We start from the raw sequence: 27151 nt of genomic DNA on the forward strand, positions 1-27151 counted from the left end.
AGGAGATACAGAGGACACAATTTGGAAAGGAAGAATCCTTAGTATTACTACTGGCAGATGATATGATAGTATACATAAGTGACTCTAAAAATTCTACATGAGAAATCCAACAGCTGACAAACACCTTCAGCAAAGTACCTGGATTCAAAATCATCTGAAAGAAATTAGCAGCCCTCTTTATACAAACAATAAATGAGCTGAGAAAGAAATTAGGAACACAACACCCTTCACAAAGGCAACAAATAATATAAAGTACATTGGGTTGACTCTAACCAAGCAAATAGATGGCCTGTGTGAGAAGAGCTTCATGTCTCTGAAGAAAGAAATGGAGGAAGACATCAGAAGATGGAAAGATCTCCCATGCTCATGTATTGGTGGGATTAACATAGTGAAAATGACCATCTTACCAAAAACAATCTATAGATTCAGTGCAATTCCCAAATAATTTCCAGCACATTTTTTAAAAAGATCATCAAAGAACTATTCTTAATTTCATATGGAAAAACAAAAAATCCAGGGTAGCTAAAACAATCAGTAAAAGTACAGTAAAAGTAAAATAAAAGGAATTCTCAAGGTATTACCATTTCTGATTTCAAGGTATACTACAGCGCAATGGTTAAAAAAAAAAAAAGAATCTCGTAGTATTGTAATTAGAAACGTTCATCAATGGACTAGAACTGAAGACCCAGAAATAAACTCACACACCTATGAATACCTGATTTTATATAAAGAAGCCCAAACAATACAATGTTTAAAAAACCTCAACAAATGGATGTCTGCCCGAAGAAGAATGCTAATAGATCCAAATTTATAACACTGTACAAAACACAAGTCTAAGTGGATTAATTACCTTAATTTACAATCAGACAATATAAATCTAATAGAAGAGAAACAGAGCAACTGCCTTGAACACATTGGCAGAGGAGTCAAATTCATGAACAGGATACCAGTATTTCAGACACTAAGATCAATAAATAATAAATAGAACCTCATAGTACTTAAAAGCTTTTGCAAAGCTAAGTATACCTTCATTTTTTTTTACTTTAAAAAATCTTTTTATTAGATATTTTCTTCATTTACATTTCAAATGCTATCACAAAACTCCCTTATATCCCCCCCCCCTGCCCTGTTTCCCTACCAACTCACTCCCACTTCTTGGCCCTGGTGTTCCCCTGTAGTGGGGCATATAAAGTTTACCTTCAATAAGACCAAATGGCAGCCTATAGAGCAGGAAAAGTTCTTCATGAACAATGCATATAACAAAGGACTAATATTGAAAATAATAAAGAACTCAAGAAATTAGACACCAGCAAGCCAAATAACTCAATTAAAAAATGAGTACTGAGTTATACAGAGAATTCTCAACAGAGAAATCTCTAATGGCAAAGACACATTTAAAGATATGTTCAACATCCTTACTAATCAGGAAAATGCAAATCAAAACATCTCTGAGATTATATCTTAAACCCTTCAGAATAGCTAAGATCAAAATCTCAGGAGCCAGGACATGCTGGTCAGGCTGTGGATCAAGGGGAACACTCCTCCATTGATGATGGAAGTGCAAAGTGCTACAACCATTTTGGAGATTGATTTGGTTGTTTCTTTGAAACAATTGAGATGATTTCTACTCCAAGACCCAACTATACTATTCCTGAGCATAAACTCAAAAGATGCCCCACTCTATAAAAGGACACTTATTCAGCTATGTGCATAGCAGCTTTGTTCATACTAGTCAGTAACTAGAAACAACCTAGATGTCCTTCAATTAAAGATTGGATAAAGAAAACATAGTTCATTTACACAGTAGAATACTATTCAGATATTAAAAACAAGGATATCATGAAATTTTCATGCAAATGTATATAACTAGAATATATGATTATGAGTGAGATAACCCAAAATGAGAAAGACATGCGTGGTCTACACTTTTTTTTAAAGTGGACATTAGCCATAAAGTACTAGAGAACCATGTTACAATACACAGACCAAAAGATACTAAGTAATAGGGAAGTCCCAAGGGAGCATGAGTGAAACTCACTCAGATATAGAAACAAAATAGTTGGATGGAGGGAGGATCTGTGTGGGAGCTACAATGAAAATGTGGACAGGTAAGGGAATCAGTTATAGGAGGAGGGGTGTGGGAAAGGACTGTGAGTGTGAATGTTAAACATTGGGAGGAATCTTGGGAGTACCTGGATACCTGGGACAAGGGAGAGCCCCAGGGTGTCTATATCAGTGCCTCTAGCTGAGACTCATAACAGAAGTGGCTATCTAGACTGAACTGGCCACCTTCTGAAACCTGCAGAAATTCCAGTAAAAAGAAGGGAACATCAATCCTTTCACAAAACGTTCAATCCCAATTTAGTATTGCCTACAAGTTGGCAGGGATGAAGATGGAGCAAAGATTAAGAACTAAAGATTAGCCAGCTAAAGAGTGGCCCAACTTGAGATATATCCCAGAAACAACTCCTGACAGTATTAATAGTACTCTGCTATGCTTACAGATGGCAGCCTAGCATAACTGTCTCCTGACAGGCTTCATTGAGCACTGGATGGAAACAGATACAGAGACCCACAGTGACACATTCAGAGGTGCTTGGGGAGTTTTGTGGAACAGTAGGGGATAGAATTCAGCTGGCTGAAGGGAGTAAGGACACCACAAGAAAAGTTACATTGTCAACTAGTTGACCCCATGAGCCTCACCAAGACTGAATGACCAACCAAAGAGGATGCATGGGTTGGAATTAGGCCCCCTACCTATTAATAGAAGATGTGCAGCTTGGTCTTCAAGTGGGTCCACTTCCCTAAACTCTACTGCCTGGTTGGAACTCAGTAGGATAAGATAGGCTTAGACCTACTGCAACTGGCAACCCCAGGGTGGGATGGTACTAAAGGAAGGATTCCCCTTAACTGAGGAAAAGAGGAGGAGATAATGGGGGAAGGGAAGAATTTGTACAATTGGAGTAGGAGGAGAGGAGTCATGAGAGCTGTTATCAGGATATAAAGGGAATAAATAAGTAAATAAAGACAAATAAAAATAATTTGAGTCATGTCCTAGAAAATTTCATAGCACTCTTGAAAGCTCTAAATCTAAAAGAAACAAGCACATCAAAGATGAGTGAGAACATAAAATTATCTGAGATATCAAAAACAATCAAATAGAAACAAAGAGATATTGACTTTTGCTTGGAGGTCAGGTGGTCCCCTTTGCCAGCAGCTTTCTTCTCAGAATGGGCCAGTAGTCATTGCTTCTCTTGCTTTGTCTCTGGCCTGTACTTGTGGGCAAGCTTAAGCAGCTGAGTAGCTGTTTGCCTGTCCAGGGCCTGGGTGAGCTGCTTAATAGAAGGAGGTACTTTGAGCTGCTTATAGAGGACAGTTCTTGGCTGCTTCAGCCTGATGTACAGGAGCAATTTGACGAATCATGTTAGATCTCTTTTGGGCTGGATGTCATGCCCAATGCTGAAGTTCTTGGGCCTTTTCTCAGACAAAGGAGTGACCATCTTTTTGGTCTCCTGTTTCTTGAAAATGCCAGTGGGTGGGCACCTTCTTCCCCTTGGCCTTCTTTCTTTTGGGTATCTTGTGGAGAATAAGAAGGCTCAGATGGTGGTGATTGCCCATGATGTAGATCCTATTGAGTTGGTGGTTTTTCTGCCTGCCCTGTGTCGTACGATTGGGGTGCCTTACTGCATCATCAAGGGAAAGGCAGGACTGGGGATGCCTGGTCCATAGGAAGACATGCACCACTGTTGCCTTCACACAGGTTAACTCGGAAGACTATGGTGCTCTTGCTAATCTGGTGGAAGCTATTGGGACTAACTATAAAGACAGATATGACAAGATCTCTCACCACAGGGGAGGCACCGTCCTGGGTCCTCAGTCTGTGGCTCTCATTGCCAAGCTGGAAAAGGCAAAGGCTTAAGAACTTGCCACTAAACTGGGACAAGTGTACACTGAATTTTCTGTACATAAATATATAAAATAAAAAAAACAGAGATAAATACAAAGAGTAAATGAACAAGCAAAGAGTTGCTTCTTTGAGAAAATCAACAAGTTATAAAAAACCCTTGCATAAACTAGCTCTAAGACACATAGAGAATATCCAACTAAATTAGAAGTGAAAACGGCACATAACAACAAATACTGAGGAAATCCAAGAAATCATTAGGTCATATTTTAAAAATCTATAGTCCACAAATTGGAAAATCTAAAACAAATACATAATTTTCTCAATAAATACTACTTACCAAAGTTAAATCACAATGTGCTAATCAACTTATATAGACCCCTAAAAATTTGAACCAGTCATGGAAAGACTCACAATCAAAGAGAAGATAAGTTTTAAATTCGACCACACATTCAAAAGTGAGTTAACCCCAATAGACCTCAAATTACTCCAAAAAATACAAACAGATTATTAAATTTATTTTATTAAGCCACAGTCACCCTGGTAACTAAATCATTCAAAATTTCAACAAAGAAAATTTCAGATAAGTTTCGTGCATGAACATGGACAAAATAATAACCAAAATACTCTCAGAAGATTACCTAAAAAAATAATCCACCATAATATAGTAGTTTTTAACAAGAGATACAGGGATAGTTTAACATATAAAATCAGTAAGTAAATCTACTATATAAGCAAAATGAAAGAAAAATAGCACAAAACACATAAACATCTCATTATTACTGAAAAATCTTTTGACAATATATAACATTTCTTCATGGCAAAATCTTGAAGTGACTATGTATACAAGGACATGCCTAAATATAATAAAGACCTACTGCTGCAAGTCTATAGCCATTATCAAAGTAAATGAAGAGAAACTGAATGTAATTCCAGTAATTCAGGAACTAGACAAGTTGTCTACTCATTCATTCCATATCTATCCAATTTATTAATTGAAATACTAGCTACAACAATGAGACAACTAAAGGAGATCAAGGGTATACAAACTTTCAAATTGGAAAGGAGGAAGTTCAAGAACCTATGTTTTAGATGATATGAAAGTACACATATTTTATCGGGGAACTCCTACATCTGGTAAACACATTCAACTGGATACAAGAGTAACTAACAAAAATCAGTACCCTTTCTAAACACAAATGACAAGCAGGCTGAGAAAGGAATCAGGGATACAAGACCCTCCACAGTGGCCACAAATAACATAAAACATTTTGGAGTAACTCTAACCAAAGAACTGAAAGACTTCTATGCCAAAAACCTCAAATGTTTGGGAGAAAGAATTGGAGAAGTTATCAGAAGATGGAAAGAGCTCCTACACTCATGGATTGATAGGATCAATATAGTAAAATTGGTGATTTTATCAAAAGTAATCTACACAATCAACACAAAATTCCAACACACATCACCATCAAAATTCCAGGACAATTCTTTACAGATGTTGAAAGAACAATACTCAGCTTCATGTGGAAAAACGAAAAATCAATTGTGTACAATAAAAGAATATCTGAAGGTGTCATAACTCCTGATTTTAATCTCCACTACAGGTATTGGCATAAAAATCACAGAAGTTCACAAATGGAATGTTATAGAAGTCTCTGACATAAACCCACATACCTATGGACATTGGTTTTGGATAAAGAAGTAAGAAATCTACAATGGAAAAAAGAAGGCATTTTCAAAAAATGGTACTAGTCTATCTGTATGTTGGCATGTAGAAGAATGGAAATAGATCCATATCTATCACCCTGCAGAAAACTCAAATTCAAGTGTATCAAAGATCTCAACATAAAATGAAATTCATTGAACCTCTTAGAAGAGAAATTTGGGGGTGGCTGTGAATATATTTCTACAAGAGACAACTTCCTGAGCAGAACACTGGTAATACAAGCAGTAAATAGAACAATCAATAAATGGGACCTCCTCATAAAGCCTAAAATTTTCTGAAAGGCAAAGGACAACATAGATCAGATAAAATGGCAGCCTACAGAATTGGAAACGATTTTTGCCAAATCCACATATGACAGAGAGCTAAAATGCAAAGTAATAAAGAACCAGAGAAACTAGATACTGAAAAAGAAAACAAAAACTGAACAATTCAATTAAAAATTGGGTACATATCTAAACAAGGCATTCTCAGGGCTGAGAATCTCATAAAGAAATGTTCAACATTCTTACTCATTAGGGAAATGCAAATCAAAACTATTTTGTGATTACACCCTTCAGAGTGGCTAAAATCAATAACACAAAGGACAGCTCATCATGTCATGAGTGTGGAGTAAGGGGAACACTCCTCCATTGCTGGGGGATTATAAGCTTGTACAACTACTTTGGAAATCAATATGGTATTTTCTCAGACAATTGGGAATCAGTCTACCTCAAACCCAGATATAATACTCCTGGGTATATACCCAAAGGATAATCAATGATACCAAAGGATACTTACTCAATTATGTTCACAGCAGCTTTATTCATAATAGGCAGAAACTGTAAACAACACAGATGACTATCAACCTGTGACTGGATAAAAGTGAATATGATAAATATATACAATAGAGTATTATTCAATTTTTAAAAAGGTGAATGGTTAGAACCAGTAAAAAAATAATCATCCTGAGTATGGTAACCCAGACTCAAGAAGACAAATATAGTGTGTGCAGTGGATACTAACAATGAAATAATAGATTATCATGCTACAATCCACACAACCAGAGAAGCAAAGTAACAAGCAGAGATTAAAGGGACAAATATGGATTTCCCTGGGAAGGGGACAAAGAATAGAGTTGCAGGTAGACTGGTGGGCAGGTGGGGATGGGAACAGGAGGGATCAGGCAGAATGTGGGAGGGCTGGAGGGAGAGTATTAAGAAAGATGACTGCAATTGGGAGGCAGTTGGGAGAGGTGATGTAGAAACCTAATTAAGTGGAAACTCCTTGAGACATATAAGAATGAGTTTAGTGAAGATTCCTAGTAATGTGGGATTTGGAACCTGAACTGGTATTCTTCTATAGAGGGACTGAGACATCAACCCAGCTACAAAACTTTCTATGTACAATCTGTCCTCCCTGCAAAATGTCCTGAGGTAATGGAGATTTTGAACCTGTGGGAGTAGCTAACCAATGTCTGGTACAACTTTAGCCCCATAACCTTGGAAGGAGCCTATGCTGCCTGCATCACTTGGAGCCAGAGACGGGACAGCCCATAGGCCCAGAACAGAACCAAACACAACTGGAAAAATATCAGTGAAATAATCCCTAATGATATTTTTCAGCACTCAGAAATTAGTGTCTATCCCAATTGTCACCAGAGAAGCACCATCTGGCAACTGATGGAAGCAGATGTAGAGATCAATAGGCAAAGACTAGGCAGAGCCAGGGAAACCCCACAGCTTAGAAGATGGAGAAAGGACTATAGGAGGCAGAGGGGTAGAGGCCACCAGGAGAACAGGGCTCACAGCATCAACTATGCAGGGATCACACAGATTGAAGCAACAAACATGGACCCTATATGGGTCTGTGCTAGGTCCTCTGCACACACATGATAGCTGTGCAGTTTGTGTGTTCTTAAGGGATTCCTAAGAGTAGAGGTGGGCATGTTTCTGACACTTTTGCCTATGCTTGTGGCTTTATTTTTCTTTCACTGGGTTGCTTCATCTACCTCTTAATAAGAGGGTTTGTACCTAGTCTTACTGAAACTTTCTATACCAAGTTCAGTTGATATCCTTAGGCCTGCTCTTTTTTTTTCTCAGGGGAAAATGGGTATTTGGCAGAGAACAGATGGCGAGGAGGGGTTGGGAGGAGTGCAGGAATGGGAAACTTGGGAAGTACTGTATGAGAATATAAAAATAATAATAACTAGGAAACAGAATTAAATCTACATTAGTATTTTAATATTATTCTTATTAATTTAGAGCAAATTAACATATTTTCAAGAGAAATGCTTAAAAAATCACTATAAGTAAGACTGTCCTTTTGAGTAATCAATCAAGGGAACATTTATGATATGAGTTAAAATGGAGGAAGAGAGTTCACGTGTAAATATCAACTTATGGTGTACAATGAACTGAAAGAACTCCATACATCTTGGCAGCAAATGACAAATGGATGTATGGTACCACAAATATTACTTAAATCACATGAAAAATCTTGCTTTGCTATTTGAACTATTAAATAGTTTAAAAGGAATCAGGTTTTTTTTAAAATTAGGTATTTTATTTGTTTACATTTCAAATGTTATCTCATTTCCTGGTTTCTCCTCTGCATACCCCTTATCCCATCCCCCCTGCTTTTATGAGGGTGCTCCCACACCCACCCACCTACTCCTGCCTCACAGCCATAGCATTCCTCTACACTGGGGTATCAAGCTTTCACAGGACCCAGGGCCTCTTCTTCCATTGATGCCAGATAAGGCCCCTTCAGCTCCTTTAGTCCTTCCCCTGACTCCTCCATTGGGGTCCCTGTGCTCAGACAGATGGTTGGCTGAGAGCATCCGCATCTGTATTAGTCAGGATCTTTTAGAGCCTTTTTTGAGACAGCTATACCAGGCTCTGGTCAGCAAGCACTTCTAGGCATCATCAACAGTGTCTGGGTTTGGTGTCTACGTATGGGATGGATCATGAAGTGGGCAGTCTCTGGATGGCCTAAGTCACTTTTTAAAAAAGAAATAATTGAGGCTAGACCAAAATAACTACTTACAAGCACTGCTAAGTCCAATTCCAAAGAATCCAATGACCTCATATGACCTCTGTGAGCACCAGGAATACACACATACAGACATGTCATAACACTCATTCATAAAAATAAAATAAATCTCATTATTATTATTATTATTTAATCTTTTATTTACAGTCCACTTGTTACCCACTCCCTGTCTGCCCTCTAACTGGTCCTCATCCAGTACCTCCTCCCTGGTCTCCAAGAGGATATCCCTATCCTACCAAACCTCCTCACTCTCTGGGGCCTCACGTCTCTCCAGGGTTAGGTGTCTCTTCTCTCACTGAAGCCAGACCAGGAAGACCTCTGCTGTATATATGTCGTGGGCCTCGTATTTATTTATTTATTTTATTTTTATTTTATTTTATTTTTTCAGGCATTTTTTTCTTTTTCTTTTTTTAATTAGGTATTTTCCTCGTTTACATTTTCAATTAAAGGAGTAAAATTACTCCCTTTAAAAAAGCCTGGTAGTGTTATGGCCACAAGTTTTTCAGCACATTGATTATTCTTTCATCCGAAGTGATTTGAACCAAAGGAGTTATTGTGGGATAGGCATTCATCACAAACTTCTGAACAGTCAGGATGACTGGGTCATACCTCCACAACAGGATTGAGGTAGATGAGATGAAGAAGTCCACCCAGTACATGACCACAAAGAAAACTACCAGCAGCAAGATAATCTGTGTGGCCTTTTTCTCAGGAGATGCTCTCAGGTGCCTGATGCTATGAAGATGCTGGCATTGCCTCTGATGTCTGCACAAAAATACCACCATGTATGAACTTGTGGTTAGCATCACGCCTACAAGAAACACATCTCTTAAAGTTGTCACTGTTAAAATCAATCCCCTTATAATGTTGTTCATGGGAAAGTGTGAGCAGTAATTAGTGACCTTCATCTGGCTGGTCTCACTCAGATTGGCATAAGCACCAACAGAGAAGAACTGGTTACTGCTGAAGGACAAATTGAAAGACCAAACATAGAAGAAAGCATATATGATGTATTTTTTCAGTTTATGTTTAAATTTTGCCAACAGTGAGGTACTGGGACTGATAGTGACAGCCTGGAATACACTCAGGGGGCAGGTGATGCAGATAGAGAGGCCTCTCATCACCCTGTTTATGTAAAAAGTTGCCTTACATTTGAAGTCATTCTCAATGTTCAGTAACTCAAACATGTCTGTAAGCCAGATATCCCATCCAGTGAGGACCATAATTATGTGAATAAAAGTCAGTTGACAGGAGATCAGGTCCACAGGCTTAGGACTGTGACATGGGATTGTGAAAATATAGAAAGTCAGTAGAAACATATTGGCTAGGACTCCTAGACCAGCTTGGAAATAAAGGATATTCTTGATTGAAGACATAAATGGAAAGTGTATTCATCTTAAAATCATAATGGAAGCCTATTTCATATATCTGAAAAAAATAATAGATTATAAATCAAACTTATGATTCACTTCACTGTATAGCTTTATAATCATTCTATTTTCCCTAGTAATTCTTTTGTAACCTGCTCTTTTACTTTTGATGGTTTACACTGGATATTCCCGACATTTCTATATACCCTGCAAGTGATTCCTACACAGACAGAATATTATAGATAATGACTGCATTTAGTGTCATATCTACACAGAATACACACTTCGTGTTTCTGTATTGCACCTGAATCTCATACCTTAGAAATCCAATCCTATTGCTTTAAATTGGCTCATCTTATACTTAACAACTAAAACAGTAGTAACGAGAATAGAATATCTATAACATTTGCACAAATTGGAAAATCATGGAAAATATTAAAAAATATACATTATAATGTATAATTTTACTATGATCTATGTTGCAATTATCCTTATTTTGACTCAATATTCTAATGGATTCCCAGTCATAATTCACTATAACATGACAGCTTTAAACAGCAAAAGGTACATCTTAATTCATTTTTTATTATTCTTTTCCCATGATATCTTACATTCTCAGAATCTAGAATGAAAGACAGATACAGTCGAAGACTGCTAGTGTACCTTCTAGATCCTATTAATTCATAAACAGTATCTCACTGTGTAGACCAGGCTGGCCTCTCAAGCAGTATTGTTCTAAATGGGTCCATATGGCCTCCAGTTTAGTTCTCATCCAATTTAAACTCTGTACTCCAATTTAGGATTAAGGAACTAATTCTGAGGCATCAAGAAAGCACAATTTTTTGACCTTTCTCTGTGAGGGCGGGTCAGAAAATCATTAACAGGATGTTTCCTTTTTCAGCCATCCATGTTGATATTTTCCCTAACTACCTCCTCTTTCTGTATTTATCTCTCTCCAAGTTACCTAAGAACTCACCCATTTTCCCATTCCTTCTTTTATCATTTGTGTCCTGTTTCTACTTCTCTTTACCTTTCTCCCCACTTCTCTATCTGCCTCGTCACCCCTAATGAGCCCTGTCTGTCCATTTTACTGATCAGATACTTGTAGACTGCAATTCTGCTCTCCATTGCTCCCACCCTCAACCTTATGCAGAAAATGGTCCTGTTTTGTTTTCCTGGTTTCTGTAGTTAGTACAGACTACATATTCACATCTGAAGATGTGGCGCTATGAGCCTTCAGCAAGAAAGAATATGGGATGCTAAGACAAACACTATTTTCCATACATTAAGACAAACACATACTTGCTGAAGATGACCATATAGTGATGCTGTTTGAGAATTTCTCTTTAAAGGAGATTCCTTCCCATGTAGTGGAAACAAGGTCCCAGTGTTATCATTCACACCAGCACCCAGACAATCTTTACAGTTTCACTCAATGGTTTTACTTTGGTGCATATGTAAGTTACTTGGCCTGATTACCAGGAACAATCTAATATTGAATATATTTAATGAAGTAATCTAAAATCAGCTTTGTTGTAATGAAGTAGAAAATGCCTACAGTGATTAAAAGCTTGTGGGAAAAGGAGTGCCCAATTATATTTTCAAGTTCTCTAGAATATTCCACATACATAGACACATTCATGCTTGTATGTCCATATATAATGCAGCAGTTAGTGGAAGAGACCATCCTATACAATCCCCATGAATATACCATGATAAATCACACACTTTACAATTACATGAGTTTTGCTCCTAAAAACCTTAGTCTAGTAAATTAATGGATTCATCCCAATTTCAGAGCCACACATCGACTTGTATCATCAACATACCTCTATAATAGCTATACAGTGAAATTCTGTGTTTTTTTTTTAAACACTCCACATTTAGTAGTTAAGAGCACTTTTAAATCTTGTAATGTGTCTGGGTTAGATTCCCAGCATAGACGTGGTGGTTCATGACCATCTGTAAGTCTAGTTCTGGAGTATCTATTGTCCTGTATGACACGGCATGACAGTGGTACACAGACATACATGCAAGCAAAACACTCATGTATGTTAGATCAAATAAATAAATCTTAAATAAATAAAAGCTCCTGGATAAACTTAATTTAAGACCTTGTCTCCATAATGAAAGTGCCATAGCCTTTGTGACTTTAAAATTGGAAATGTACAAGCTATACGTGTATAAAACTTTTGTTATACATCTCTAATTTATTAAATACAACATTTAATACAATTAATATGATAAATAATGATATATGTCAAAACTAGGAATTTAAGTGTTTTTCCCCATAGGTATGTTTTTCAACCTTTTTATTTTATACCTATTGCTCTGTAAATGTTTATCACATATAGAAAAGAACACATCTTGATCAAATGGCATCTTTTCCTGACATACTCAGAATCTGTGAGCAGACCAGAAAAGACCATAACGACCACAGATACAGACCTGTTAACATAGGTATGCACTAATAAAAGTCTTTTTTTATTTGAAAAAAAAACGTGTTGGGTTGTTTCCAATTAGTTTAAATTGTAATAATTTGTTGTAAGTATTATAATCCAAAGTGTGTTCATAAACGTTCAAAATATTGGAGAAGTCATCATTGTGAAATGGACTCAAAACAAAACAAAACAAAACAAAACAAAACAAAACCATGCATCGTGCAGACAGGCGTCTAAAGAGACCTGCAACAAAAGTGACCGAGAGCTGTTTTCTCTATATTATTCAATGTAAAACTACTTTACCTTTTCATAATCCCAGAATTGATTTTAGAACATTCCTGTTTTATTAAATCATGATGATCTTTGCTTTCTGAGATGTGGAGATTTAGTAATCTAAAGGACATGCAAATAAAATAGATGACAAGCATCGACTTCAAATTAAGTTTTAACATATTTAGTGAGTAATGACACAAAATTTATATGACTACTCAGAGAGAACACGAAATATGTATGTGACTTTCAGGTGACAAGAAGCATGGTGTCAGGTGATGTAACTCTCCATTGTCAGCAGGACGTGTAAGTCTTCAGTTATCTCAGGAGATGATGACCTTAGTCATCCAAGCTAGTTTCATGCGATCTTTACAAAATTGAGGACAGCAGGAATAAATACTGATAATTTATTAAGAAGGTGTTAATTCATAGATATTGCTTGATACTCTTATATAAGTTAAAAGCATGAATTCTGTGAAAATTGAGTTGAGCACAGGTGACATTTACTAGAATATTACAGTCTCATACTTATGAGCCTGTTCTCTGAGATGAAGCAGCAGCAGCAAAAGTGTCACTGCAGAGACTGTGGGGAAGCAAGCATTCCAAGAGCTTTACAAGTTACATAGTGTGAGTTTGGAAAAGATATGAAAATGGTTACTGGAAATTGTGTAAGTGTGTGTGTGTGTGTGTGTGTGTGTGTGTGTGTGTGTGTCTGTTAAAGCAAAAGAAGGAGGGAGATCTCAACCTGCAGTTCCGACTGATTTCAATTAAACTCATTTCTCCTGTCTTAGCCTTGAAAGCATAGGTGTGTACCACTATACCTGCCTTCATTTTCCATTGTAATCTCCTGTATACACTAGTAACTGATATTGGAACAGAATAAAAATATACTCATCACCTAAACTTAAATTTAATTGTCATTAATTTGTGAATGAATATTTTAATGAATAATTGTATTTGTAAGTATTGGAGGAAACCATGAGAATGTTATGTTAAACCATGAAAAAAGTTGGTGAAATAAGGGTGACTTTCTTGAAGAAAATATTCACATTTACCAGGTTTATTTTGCTACTGCAAAAGAAGAAAAAGTTCCAAAGAGATAATGAGCAATGTGCATAAAGTAACCTGAAATAGGAACTGAGACATCGAGTTTCTAAACACTCACACATAAATGTTCAGTACTGGTGGCCCAAGGGAAATTTGCCCAGGGGAAATGATTATATGTTATCATAAACACTGCTGTTGAGTGATGGATCCAGGAGTAGTGCTACCTCAATTTATATTTGTGGTCCATAGCATAGAACCATGTAACCTTGGGAACTTCTGCCACTAAGGGTGAGAAAAATGACATTGCCAAGCTAAGCCAGTGAATATAAGCCTGCATATAATGTTTGAAGCTGAAGCTGTGTGTGCTGATGAGTAATATTGGGATGTTTATATATTTCTACAGAGTATAATAATGAAAAATTAAGAGTAATTTTTATAAAATTGTAAATATGCTTGTCAAAAACCCTGGTATTATTTTGTGGTTTCACTAAATGCTAAATTAGTTAATATTTGTTGTATTCATAGCTTAAGTTTTATATTATTAAACACATACATCCTGTTAACTTGAGAAAAGAGGTAAAATGAGAAAATGCAAAATACAATTTTAGATAACTTAATACTGTGAAGGTAATCCTGCACACCAATAAGTGTGTTTCTTTGTTTATCACCTTCCAAGGTATTCCAATGTCTTGTTAGAGGATGGAGAAGTAACACATTTGTCAATACCTATATAGATTTATACTGTTAGAATTTTTGGAGGATGGTATGTCAGATGTGCCTCCTAATATTGCATCTGGAGCAACTTTTTACATGCATATGAAGTGCATTCATTTTGAAAAGTGACTGACTGCATTATATTTTCAGTGAATATTTAATACACATTGATCACCTAATGCTTTTTTCCTTTTCCTTATTTCTCTATATCTCTCTCTGGTAGGCCCTGTTTCTTATCTGAATTGTCCCATTCTAGTGTCACGTAAATAACCAGAGATCATACGTAGACAAATATATGCTCTTATATTAATCATTACACTGGTACCTTTATGTCTACAAGCATCTGTTGAATGCTGGTTGTACAGAATGGCTCAAAAGTAATATTACAGGCAAAGATTTCTCTAATCATTACAGAAAATCTTGCTTCTTTCTGCCACCTACTTACCACTCTGACTACAATGAAGAGGAAAGAAAACACTTACCCAGCTCGGCCTTTGACAAACATGCTTGTAGAATGAGGCCCTAAGAAGTAGTTATAAGGAATAAATATCACCAGTTCATCTCTCTCTAGACCCATTGTTATCATGTCATCTGGAGAAGGCAGTTCTCACCTTGAGGCCATTAGGAAGTGCCACTACCAAATGGAAAAGTGAACTTCCCTAATTTCAGGAAAACAGTAAAGTAGGAACACCTGAGATCTTGGTTCCCCATGTGTAAGCTGTACTCTCCATTCTATATGTTTCTGTATGGATTAACTGTTCCTAGTCATTATGGACAAAACAAAATTTTCAACAATATATGCCACTTAAAAGAAGTAGGAACCAAATTTAGATTCCCCATGGTATCCTTCCTTCTTTTAAAACATTGATAGTTCCCTCCATGCTTACTTGGTAGTATATTCACGGTTTCACCTAACAATTAACAGGTCTATATATATAAAATTAAGAATATGTTACCTACTCTGAATTCTTTTAGGAAAAGTCATCATTCTTTGTGAGCACACAGGAGTGAGACAATGTATTATCAGGAGAAACTGGGCTATTGGGGCTGCGATGTAGCTTAGTTTATAGACAGCATGCCTAGAAAGTTTTGTGTACGTGGGCACGATGAGATAAGTCAAACCTTCAAGATAGAGACACAAGTGAGGAAAGACTTGAAAAGATCAGGGATACAAGATGCATACCTAAGTATAATAAAAGCAATATTGAGCAAAGCAATAGCCAGCATGACATTAAATGAAAAGAACCTTAAAGTAATTCCACTAACATTATGGACAAATCAAGGCTGCCCACACTCTCTGCATCTATTCAACTTAAAGTTCCAGTCATGGCAATAAAACAACTAAAGGACATCAAGAGGACACAGAATGAAGATGAAGAATCCTTAGTATTGCTACTGGCAGATGATAAGATAGCACATATAAGTGACCCCCAAAATTCTATCAGAAAAATCCTACAGTTGTTAAACACATTCAGCAATGTGGCTGGATTCAAAATCAACTAAAAAAAATCATTAGCCCTCCTATACAAACAAAAAATGGGCTGAGAAAGAAATTAGGAAAACTATACCTTTCACAATAGCCACAAATAATATAAAATACCATTGTGTAACTCTAACCATACAAGTGAAAAGCCTATATGAGAAGTAATTCAAATCTCTGAAGAAAGAAATGGAGTAAGATATCTGAAGATGGATAGATCTTTCTTGCTCATGAATTGGTAGGATTAACATCGTGAAAATGAACAAATTACCAAAAACAATCTACAGATTCAGTGCAATTCCCATCAAAACTCCAATGCATTTTGTATCAGATCTTCAAAGAACAATTCCCAACTTCACAAAGAAACCAAAAAACCGAGGATAGCTAAAACAATTAGTAAAAATAGAGTAAAGTACAGTAAAAGTAAAAAAAAAAAAAAAAAAAAAAAAAAACCCTCAAGGTATCACCATCCCTGATTTCAATCTATGCTACAGAGCAACACTAGAATAATCTTATAGTATTGGCCTGAAATCAGACAGGTTCATCAAAGGAATAAAATTGAAGATCCAGAAATAAACTCAGTTACCTATGGACACTTGATTTTTGACAAGGAATACTAACTAATGCAATGTAAAAAAAGGAAACACCTTCAACAGTTGGTCCTGGTATAACTGGATGTCTGCCTGAAGAAGAATGCTAATAGATCCATATTTATCACCCAGTAAAAAAATGCAAGTCCAAGCAGATCAAAGACCTCAACTTATAATCAGACACACTAAATCTAATAAAAGAGAAACTGAGCAACTGCCTCGAACACATTGGCAGAGGAGAAAAATTCATGAACAGAATACCAATATCTTAGTCATTAAGATCAACAAATAATAAATAAAACCTCATGTTACTGAAAAGCTTTTGCAAGGCTAAGTAACCTTCAATAAGACTAAATGTCATCCTATAGAGTATGAAAAGATCTTCATTAAAATGCATCTGACAAAGGACTAATATCCCCAATACATAAAGAACTCAAGAAATTAGACACTAACAAGCCATATAAATCACTTAAAAAGTAGAAGGAATCTCAAATGGCTGAAAAGCACCTAAATAAATGTTTAAAGTCCATAGTGATTAGAAAAATACAAATCAAAATGACCCTGAGATTCCACCTTACACCAGTCAGAATGGCTAGGATCAAAATTTCAGGTGACAAGACATGTTGGAGAGGATGTGGAGAAAGAGGAACATTCCTCCATTGCTGGTGGGATTGCAAACTGGTACAACCACTCCGAAAATCAATCTGAAGGTTCCTTGGAAAATTGGAAATAGATCTACCTGAAGAACCAGCTATATTACTTTTGCGAATATACCCAAAAGATGCCCCACCATGCACAGGTTTCACTATGTTCATAGCAGCCTTATTTGTGATACCCAGAAGCTGGAAACAGTCCAGATGTCCCAAGACAGAAGAATGGACACAGAAAATGTGGTACATTTACACAATGGAATAAGATACAGCTATTTTAAATGAGGACATGCTGAGTTTTGCAGGCTAATGGATGGAATCAGAAAATATCATCTTGAGTGATGTAACTCAGACCAAAAGAACATGTATGGTATGTACTCACTAATAAGTGGATATTAGCCATTCGAACAAACAAACAAAAAACCCAAAACGTATATAATTACCAAGATAGAGTCCACAGAACTCATAAAAGTCAACAAGCTGAAGTGCTCAAGTGAGGACACCTCAGTCCCACTTGGGAGAGAGAAGAAAGCAATTCCAAGTGGGGAAGGAGGAAGAAACCTGGGAGGGAAGGTGAACAGAATGGGAGAGGAATAGGGGGGAGAGTGGAACCTGATCTGGTATTGGGTGAGGGAAAAGAATTGAAGCCCTAAGGACCAGCAGAAAGAATGTAAACAGGAAACCTCAGGAAATAGGAGGTTTGGGGGACCACCCAGAATGCACCAGAGACCTGGGAGGTGAGAGACTCCCAGCACTCATAGGGAAGGACTTTTGATAAAATGCCTTAGAGTAGGGAGAGGGAACTTAGAGAGATAGAGCCCACCTCCAGCATGAAGAAAGGACATCAAGTAAGGGATGGCATTACCATCCCAGAGACACATCTCTTACTCATAGTTGTTTTTGTCTGAAAGAATTACAGGGATAGAAATGGAGAGGAGCCTGAGGAAAAGAAGGTTCAGTGACAGGCCCAAAGTGGGATCCAGGTCAAGGGGAAGTCCAAAGGCCTGACACTATTACTAAGGCTATAGAGAGCTCATGACTGCCCTCCAAAAGACCGAACAAGCAGCTGAAAGAGTCATATGCAGAAATTTGTAGCTAACCAAAGGACAGAAGCAGCTGACCCCTGTTGTTAAATTAGGGAAGGCTGAAAGAAGCTGAGGAGAAGGGCAATCCTGTAGGAGGACCAGCAGTCTCAATTAATCTGGACCCACAAGATCGTCAAACACTGGACCACCAAACAGGCAGTATACACCACCTGATATGAGGTCCCTAACACAAATGCAGTAGAGGACTTCCAGGTCTGTGCATTCAGAGATGATGCACCTAACTCTCAAGAGACTAGAGGCCCCAGAGAGTTTAGAGGTCAGGTGAGGTGGAGGGTGGGGACATCCACCTGGAGACATGGTAGGGTGAGGTGGAGGTGTGGGATGTTGAGCAGTGGTAGGGTGGATGGGGAGGGGTTGGGGATGGAATATGGAGTGTAAAAAATAAATTAAATATAAATTAAAATTTAAAAAGTGGGGTATTAAGTTATATAGTTAATTCTCAATAGAGGAAACTCTAACGGCTGAGAAACAGTTAAAGATATGTTCAACATTCTTACTAATAAGGGAAATGAAAATCAAAACAACTCAGAGATTCTACTTTATATCCTTCAGAATGGTGAATATTAAAATTGCAAAGAGACAGTACATTCTGGTAAGTATATTGATCAAGGGGAATATTCTTCCATTGCTACTGGTAGTGCAAACTGGTACAAACACTTTGGAGATCAATTTTTTTTTTTTTTTAAGAATAGTTTTACCTCAAGACACCACTATACAACTCCTGGACATAAACCCAAAAGATACTCCACTCTATACAAGGACACTTGCTCAGCTATAATCAAAGCAGTTTTATTCATAATAGCCAGTAACTAGAAACAACCTAGTTATCCTTCAGTTAAAGACTGGATAAAGAAAATGTAGTTCATTTACACAGTAGAATACTTTTTGGCTATTAAAAACAAGGATAGCATGAATTTGCATGCAAATGTATGCAACTAGAATATATTATTATGATTGAGATAACCTAATTGAGAAAGACATGCATGGTATGCACTGACTTTTATGTGGACATTAACTAAAATATTGGATAACGAGGTTACAATCCACAGACCAAAACATACTAAGTAAAAAGAAAGGGCCCAAGGGACGATGATTAAATTTCACTCATATGAGGAAACAAAATAGTCTGTGGAGTTGGATGAAGGGAGGAACTGTGTGGGAGATATACTGAGGATGGGGATGGGGGTGGGGGTGGGGATGGGAATTGGTAACAGGAAGAGGGGTGTGGGAGAGGATTGGCAGTAAGAGTGGTAAACAGTGAGGGAAATCTTGGGAGTAGCTGGAGACCTGGGACAAGAGAGATTCTCACTGTGTCTATGGTAGTGCCTCTAGCTGAGACTCATAACAGAAGTGGTTAAGGAGACTGAACTGGTCACCTTCTGAAACCATGAAGGACTTCAGATTAAAAGAAGGGAACATCAACCTGATCATAAAACCTTCCCACAGTCACATCTCTGACACATAATTGTTTCTGTCTGAAAGAATTACAGGGATGGAAATGGAGAGGAGCCTGTGGAAAAGAAGGTCCACTGACAGGCCCAAAGTGGGATCCAGCTCAAGGGGAGGTCCCAAGGCTTGACACTATTGCTGAGGCTATGGGTCACTCACAAAAAGGCATCATGCCTGCCCTCCAAAAGACCCATCAAGCACCTGAAAGAGTCAGATGCAGATATTTACACCCAACCAATGGACAGAAGCAGCTTACCACAGTTGTTGAATTAGAAAAGGCTGAAAGAAGCAGAGAAGGGCAATTCTGCAGTAGGACCAGCTGTCTTAATTAATCTGGGCTCCTGAGATCTTTCAAACACTGGAATACCAAAAAGACAGCATATACCATATGAGGCCCCCAACACACATACAGTAGAGGACTTCTGGGTCTGTGTTCATTCAGAGATGATGTACCTAAGCCTCAAGAGACTAGAGTTCCCAGGGAGTTAAGAGGTCAGGTGGGGTGGGAGTGGGGGCATCCATGTGGAGATGGGGTGGTATGGGGTGGAGGTGTGGGATGTGGACCAGTGATAGGGTGGATGGAATTTGGAGTGTAAAACTGCAAAACTCAGCAGGCAAAACTCTTAATAGCTGAGTAGTACTCCATTATGTAAATGGATGACATTTTCTGCATCCATTCTTCTGTCCTGGGACAACTGGGTTGTTTTCAGCTTCTGGATATCACAAACAAGGTTTCTAAGAACATAGTGGAACATGTGCCCCTGTGTCAAGGTGGGGCATCTTTTGGGTATATTCCCAAGAGTGGTATTGCTGGGTCTTCAGGAAGATCTATTTCCAGTTATCTGAGGAACCTCCAGATTGCTTTCCAGAGTGGTTGTACCAGTTTGTAATCCCATCAGCAGTGGAGGAGTGTTCCTCTTTCTCCACATCCTCTCCAACGTGTGTTGTCACCTGAGGTTTTGATCTTAGCCATTCTGATTGGTGTAAGGTGGAATTTCATGGGCTTTGATTTGCATTTCTCTAATCACTAAGGACTTTGAACATCTTTTTATTATATATTTTCTTAATTTACATTTCTAATATTATCCCTTTTTCTGATTTACCCTCTGAAGTCCCCCTATTCACTTCCTCCTCTCCCCCTGCTTCTTCGAGGGTGTTCCCCCACCCACCCACACCCACTTCCCTGTTCTGGCATTCCCTATACACTGGGACATCAAGCCTTCACAGGACTAAGGGCCTCTCCACTCACTGATGACCAACTAGGCCATCCTCTGCTACATATGTTGCTGGAGCCATGGGTCCGTGTTAACTTTCTGATTGGTGATTTAGTCCTTGGGAGCTCTGTGGATCTGGTTGCTTTATATTGTTGTTCCTCCTATGGGGCTGGAAATTTCTTCAACTCTTTTACTCCTTTCTCTAATTCCTCCATTGGAGACCCTGTGCTGAATCCAATGGTTGGCTGTTAGCATTCACCTCTGTATTTGTCAAAGCCCCTCAGGAGACAGCTATATCAGCCTCCTGTCAGCAAGTACTTGATGTCCACAATATTTTCTGGGTTTGGCAATTTTATATGGGATGGATCCTCAGGTGGGGCAGTGTCTGGACGGCCTTTCCTTCAGTCTCTGCTCTACCCTTTGTCTCTATATCCTCCCATGGGAATTTTGTTCTCACTCTAAGAAGGATCAAAGTATCTATACTTTGGTCTTCCTTCTTCTTGAGTTTCATTTGGTCTGAGAGTTGTATCTTGGGTATTCTGAGCTTCTGGGCTAATATCCACTTACCAGTGAGTTTATACCATGTGTGGTTTTTTTTGGTATTGGGTTACCTCATTCAGGATGATAATTTCTAGTTTCATTCATTTGCCTAAAAATTTCATGTATTTATCATTTTTAATAGCTGAGTAGTACACCATTGTGCAAATGTAGCACATTTTATGTACCCATTCTTCTGTTGAAGGGCATCTGGGTTCTTTCCAGCTTCTGACTAATTCACCTACATGGGACGGAAGGAGTTCTCTCATGTCTCCTGGAACCCAGGCTCCTGTCGAAGTTACTAGCACCCTCAGCCCTCACAAGAGAAGCATGGTTAGTAGTCACTTAGGCAATGTCCCAAGCTGACCTTCAGGCTAAACTTCTCCCCAGTTACCTAGAACTGTTACCTAGAACAGTTACCTAGAAAGAGATAGCAGCATACTTTAAGAAGGACTGTTTGGCCCCTCCTCACTTTGTCACTCCTCTTCTCTCTCTATCTTCTCTCCTCTCTTCTCTCTCTTCCTCTCTCTCCCTCTTACTCTCTAGCCTTTCTTTTTTCTCTCTCTCCTTTTCCCCCTTCTCTCCTCTTTTCCATGGCTGGTCTCTCTCTCTCTCCACCTTTTCTCTTCCCCACTGCCTTTCTACAATAAAGCTCTAAAACCATAGACAGTCTCTGCTCATCAAGGCCCACTGCACAGACTCTCGCCTGTATGGGAACCTCTCTTCCTCAGCCCTCTCTCCCATAACCCTGGAATGACAGGGTGTTGCCCCATGCCCCTGGTCAGGGGCTACCCCTTGTCCACACCCCCTTCCCTGTCGAGTGGACTCAGTGCAAAGGATCTGGCAGCCCTCCTGTGTCCTTCTGCCAAGAACATAGGAGGAAGTCTGGTGGGGCGTGGGCTATCCTCCCTTCCCCCTCCCTCTCCTCAGCCCCCTTTTAGTTCCCACATGGGCATAGCACTCATACATATTAAAAATAAATAAATAATAAAATTAAAAAAAAAATAAGGATTCTGTGAACATAGTGGAACATGTGTCCTCAGTACATGATGGAGCATCTGCTGGATCCTCAGGTAGTACTATGACCAATTTTTTGAGGAACCACCAGATTGATTTCCAGAGTGGTTGTACCAGCTTGCAATGCCACCAACAATGGAGGGGTGTTCCTCTTTTTCCTCCTCCTTGACAGTATCTGCTGTCACTTGAGTTTTTCATCTTGGCCCTTCTGACTGGTGTGACTTGGAATCTCAGGGTTGTTCTGATTTGCATTTCCCTGATGACTAAGGATGTTGGATATTTCTTTATGTGCTTCTCAGACATTTAGTATTCCTCAGTTGAGAATTTGTTTAATCTCTATACCCCATTTATTAATAGGGTTATTTGTTTCTATGGAGTCTACCTTCTTGAGTTCTTTGTATACATTGGATATTAGCCCTCTCTATCAGATGTAGGGTTGGTAAAGATCTTTTCCCAACATGTTGGTTGCTGTTTTGTCCTATTGACAGTGTCCTTTGCCTTACAGAAGCTTTGAAATTTTATGAGGTCCCATTTGTCAATTTTTGATCTTAGAGTATAAGTCATCGCTGTTCTGTTTAGGAGAATCTCCCCTGTGCCCATGTGCTCAAAGCTCTTCTCCACTTTCTCTTCCATTATTTTCGGTGTATCTCATTTTATGTGAACTTCCTTGATCCACTTGCACTTGAGCTTTGTACAAGGAGGTAACAATGCATTGATTTGTATTCTTCTACGTGCTAACTGCCAGTTAAACTAGCAACATTTGTTGAAATTGCTTTCTTTTTCCACCATATAATTTTAGGTCCTTTGTCAAAAATCAAGTGACCATTGGGTTCATTTCTGGATCTTCAGTTCTGTTCCAATGATTTACCTACCTGTCTGTACCAATACAATGTAGTTTTTAGCCCTATTGCTCTGTAATACAGCTTGAGCTCAGGGAAGGTAATTCCTGCAGAAGTTCTTTTATTGTTGAGAATAGTTTTCCCTATACTTTTTTGTTGTTGTTGTTATTCCAGATGAATATGCAAATGACTTTCTAACTTTATGAAGAATTGAGTTGGCATTTTGATGGACATTGCATTGAATCTGTTGGTTGATTTTGTCACGATGGCCATTTTTACTAATCCTGCTGATCCATGAGCATGATAGATCTTTCTATCTTTTGAGATCTTTGATTCTTTCTCACAGATTTGTCATACAGATCTTTCACTTGCTTGTTAAGAGTCACATCAAGGTATTTTATATTATTTCTGACTATTGTGAAGGGTATCATTTCCCTAATTTCCTTCTCACCCTATTTATTCTTTGAGTAGAGGAAGGCTACTGATTTGTTTGAGTAAATTTTGTATCCAGCAACTTTGCTGAACATGTTTATCAGGTTTAGGGTTTATCTGGTATAATTTTTGGGGTCACTTAAACATATTATCATATCATCTGCAAATAGTGATATTTTGACTTCTTCCTTTCCAATTTGTATTCCTTTGACATCCTTTTGTTGTCCAATTACTTTACCTAGAATTTTGAGTACCATATTTTTAACAGGTAGAGCGAAAGTGGGCAGCCTTGCCTAGTCCCTGAATTTAGTGAGATTGTTTCAAGTTTCTCTACATTACTTTGATGGTGGCTGCTGGATTTCTGTATACTGCTTTTACTACGTTTCGGCATGGGCCTTGAATTCCTGATATTTTTAAGACTTTTATCATGAAGGGTTGTTGGATTTTGTCAAATGCTTTCTCAGCATCTAAATAAATGATCATGTGTGTTTTTTTCCCTTTGAGTTTGTTTACATAATGGATTATGTTGATGGATTTCTCTATATTGAAACATCCCTGAATAACTGGGATGAAGCTTACTTAATCATGATGGATGATTCTTTGTGGTGTTCTTGGATTCGGTTTTCGAGAATTTTATCACATATTTTTGCATCGATATTCAGAAGGGAAATTGGTGTGGAGTTCTCTTTGTTGGCTCTTGTGTGGTTTAGGTGTAAGCATAACTGTAGTTTAATAGAACGAATTGGATAGTGTTCCTTCTGTTTCTTTTTATGGAATATTTTGAAGAGTATTGGTATGAAGTCTTCTTTGAAGCCTGATAGAATTCAACACGAAACCCATTTTGTCCTTGTTTTTTTTTAATCAGGAGGCTACTAATGACTGCCTCGATTTCTTTAGGGATTATGGGCCTCTTTACATGATTTATCTGATCCTGATTTAACTTTGCTACCTGGTATCAGAATAGAAAATTGTCCATTTCATCCAGATTTTCCAGTTTTGTTGAGTATAATCTTTTGTAGTAGGATCTGATGTTTTTTTTTTTTTTTTTTCATTTCCTCAGTTTCTGTTGGTATGTCTCCCTTTCTGTTTCTGATTTTGTTAATTTGGATATTACCTCTGTGCCACCTGGTTAGTTTTGCTAAGCATTTATCTATATTGTTAATTCTCTCCAAGAACCAGCTTTTTTGTTTTGTTGATTCTTTGTATTGTACTCTTTGTTTCTGTTTGGTTTTATTCTGCTCTGAAATTGATTACTTCCTGTCCTCTACTCCTCATGGGTGTGTTTGCTTCCTTTTGTTCTAGAGCTCTCAGGTGTGCTGTTCAGTTGCTGGTGTAAGATCCCTCCAGATCCTTTACTTCGTGCTGTGAATTTTCCTCTTAGCACTGTTTTTATTGTGTTCCATAAGTTTGGATATGTTCTGTCAACCTTCCATTAATGTCTAGGAAATATTTAATTTTTTTCTTGACCAAGTTGTCATTCATTAGAGAGCTGTTCAGTTTCCATGTGCATGTGGACTTTTTGTCATTTTTGCTCTTACTGGAGACCAGCCTTAGGCAATGGTGATTTGATAGGATACATGGGAATATTTTAGTCTTCTTGTATTAATGGTTGTTTGTTTTGTGACTGATTATATGGTCAGTTGTGGAGAATATGCCCTGAGGTGCTGAGATGAAAGTGCATTCTTTTGTTTTAGGGAGAAATGTTCTGTAGATATCTGTTAAATCCATTTTGTTCATAACCTGCATTAGTTTCATTGTGTCTCTGTTTAGTTTCTGTTTCAGTGACCTGTTCATTGGTGAGAATGGTGTGTTGAAGATTTCCAATATTATTGTGGGGGATTCAGTGTGTATTTTGAGCTTTAGTAAGGTTTCTTTTATGAATGTGGGTGCCCTTGCACTTGGGGCATAGACGTTCACAATTGAGACTTTCTCTTGGCAGATTTTCCCTTTGTGAAATGAAGTGTCCTTCCACATCACACTTGACAACTTTTCGTTGAATGTCTATTTTATTGGATATTAGGATGGCAATTCTTTCTTGTTTCCTGGAACCATTTGCTTAGAAGACCTTTTTCCATCCTTTTACGCTAAGATAGTGTCTGTCTTTGTATTTGAGATGTGTTTATTGTGTGCAGCAAAATGCTGTCTCTTGTTTGCATATCTAGTCTGTTAGCTTATGTCTTTTTATAGGTGAGTTGAGTAAATAAATATTGAGAGATATTAAAGACATGACTTTTGGTTTCTGCTTTGTTTGTTTTTGTAGGTGGCTATATATGATTGTGGTTCTCTACTTTTGGCTTTGTTGTGAGATGCTTTCCTTCTAGGATCTTCTGTAGGGCTAGATTGATGGATAAATACTGTTTGAATTTGGTTTTGTTCTGGAATGCTTTAGTTTCCTCATCTATGTTGATTGAGAATTTTGCAGGATATAATAGCCTGGACTGGCATTTGTGTTCTCTTAGAGTCTGTATGACCTCTGAGCAGGCCTTTCTGGCTTTTATAGTCTCTGTGTTGAGAAGTCTGGTATAATCCTGATAGGTCTACTTTTGAAGGTTGCCTGACCCTTTCCCTTGCGGATTTTAATATTCTTTCTTTGTTCTCTGTGTTTAGTGTTTGATTATTATGTGGGGAGAGAATAGTTCTTTCCATTTCTACTTATTTGGTGTTCTATAGGCTTCTTGTACCTTTATGGCCTTCTTTTACTTTAAATCAGGGAAGTTTTCTTCTATGATTTTGTTGAAGACATTTTCAAGTCCTTTGAACTGTGAATTTTCTTTCCCCTCATTCTAATTATTCTTAGATTTGTTCTTTTCATTGTATCCTGAATTTCCTGGATGTTTTGAATTTTCTTTGACAATTGTGTCAAATTCTTTTATGGTATCTTCTAGACCTAAGATTATCTCTTGTATTATCTTGGTGATACTTACATCTCTAATTCCTGACCTCTTTCTTAGGTTTTCCATTTCCAGGTTTGCACCCATTTGTGTTTCCTTTATTGTTTTCACTTCCACTTTGAAGTCTTAGACTGCTTTATTCAATTCCTTCAACTGTTTGATTTTACTTTCCTGTGTTTCTTTAAGGGATTTATTTGTTTCCTTTTTAAGGGCTTCTACTTGTTTACCTGTGTTTTCCTGTATTTCTTTCAGTGAATTATTTATATAATCCTTAAAGGACTCTTCTTCATGAAATAGGATTTTAGGTCAGCTTCCTGATTTTCAGATGTGTTGTTGTATTCAGGGCTTGCTGTGGTGGGAGAACTGGGTTCTGATGATGCTCATGTATATTGATTTCTGTTGCTTTTTGGTCTTGTGTTTGCCTCTTGCCATCTGGTTATCCCT

At 37.8% G+C, this 27151-nt stretch overlaps 1 protein-coding gene and 1 pseudogene across 1 annotated transcript; one reads left to right on the top strand and one right to left on the bottom strand.

Moving 5' to 3' along the window:
• Gm3382 (predicted gene 3382) lies at positions 3580 to 3974 on the top strand (annotated as a pseudogene).
• On the bottom strand, positions 9146 to 10036 carry Vmn1r24 (vomeronasal 1 receptor 24). The gene has a single exon (NM_134173.2). It carries the CDS (start codon positions 10034 to 10036, stop codon positions 9146 to 9148), a length of 891 nt encoding a protein of 296 aa, NP_598934.1.
• Between the last annotated feature and the right edge of the window lie 17115 nt (positions 10037 to 27151).

This window comes from Mus musculus, chromosome 6, assembly GCF_000001635.26.
Source record: "Mus musculus strain C57BL/6J chromosome 6, GRCm38.p6 C57BL/6J".
Lineage (NCBI taxonomy): Eukaryota > Metazoa > Chordata > Mammalia > Rodentia > Muridae > Mus > Mus musculus.

Excerpts from the sequence above, each read along its gene's own strand:
- Vmn1r24 (NM_134173.2), bottom strand. The coding sequence starts at position 10,036 with ATGTCTTCAATCAAGAATATCCTTTATTTCCAAGCTGGTCTAGGAGTC.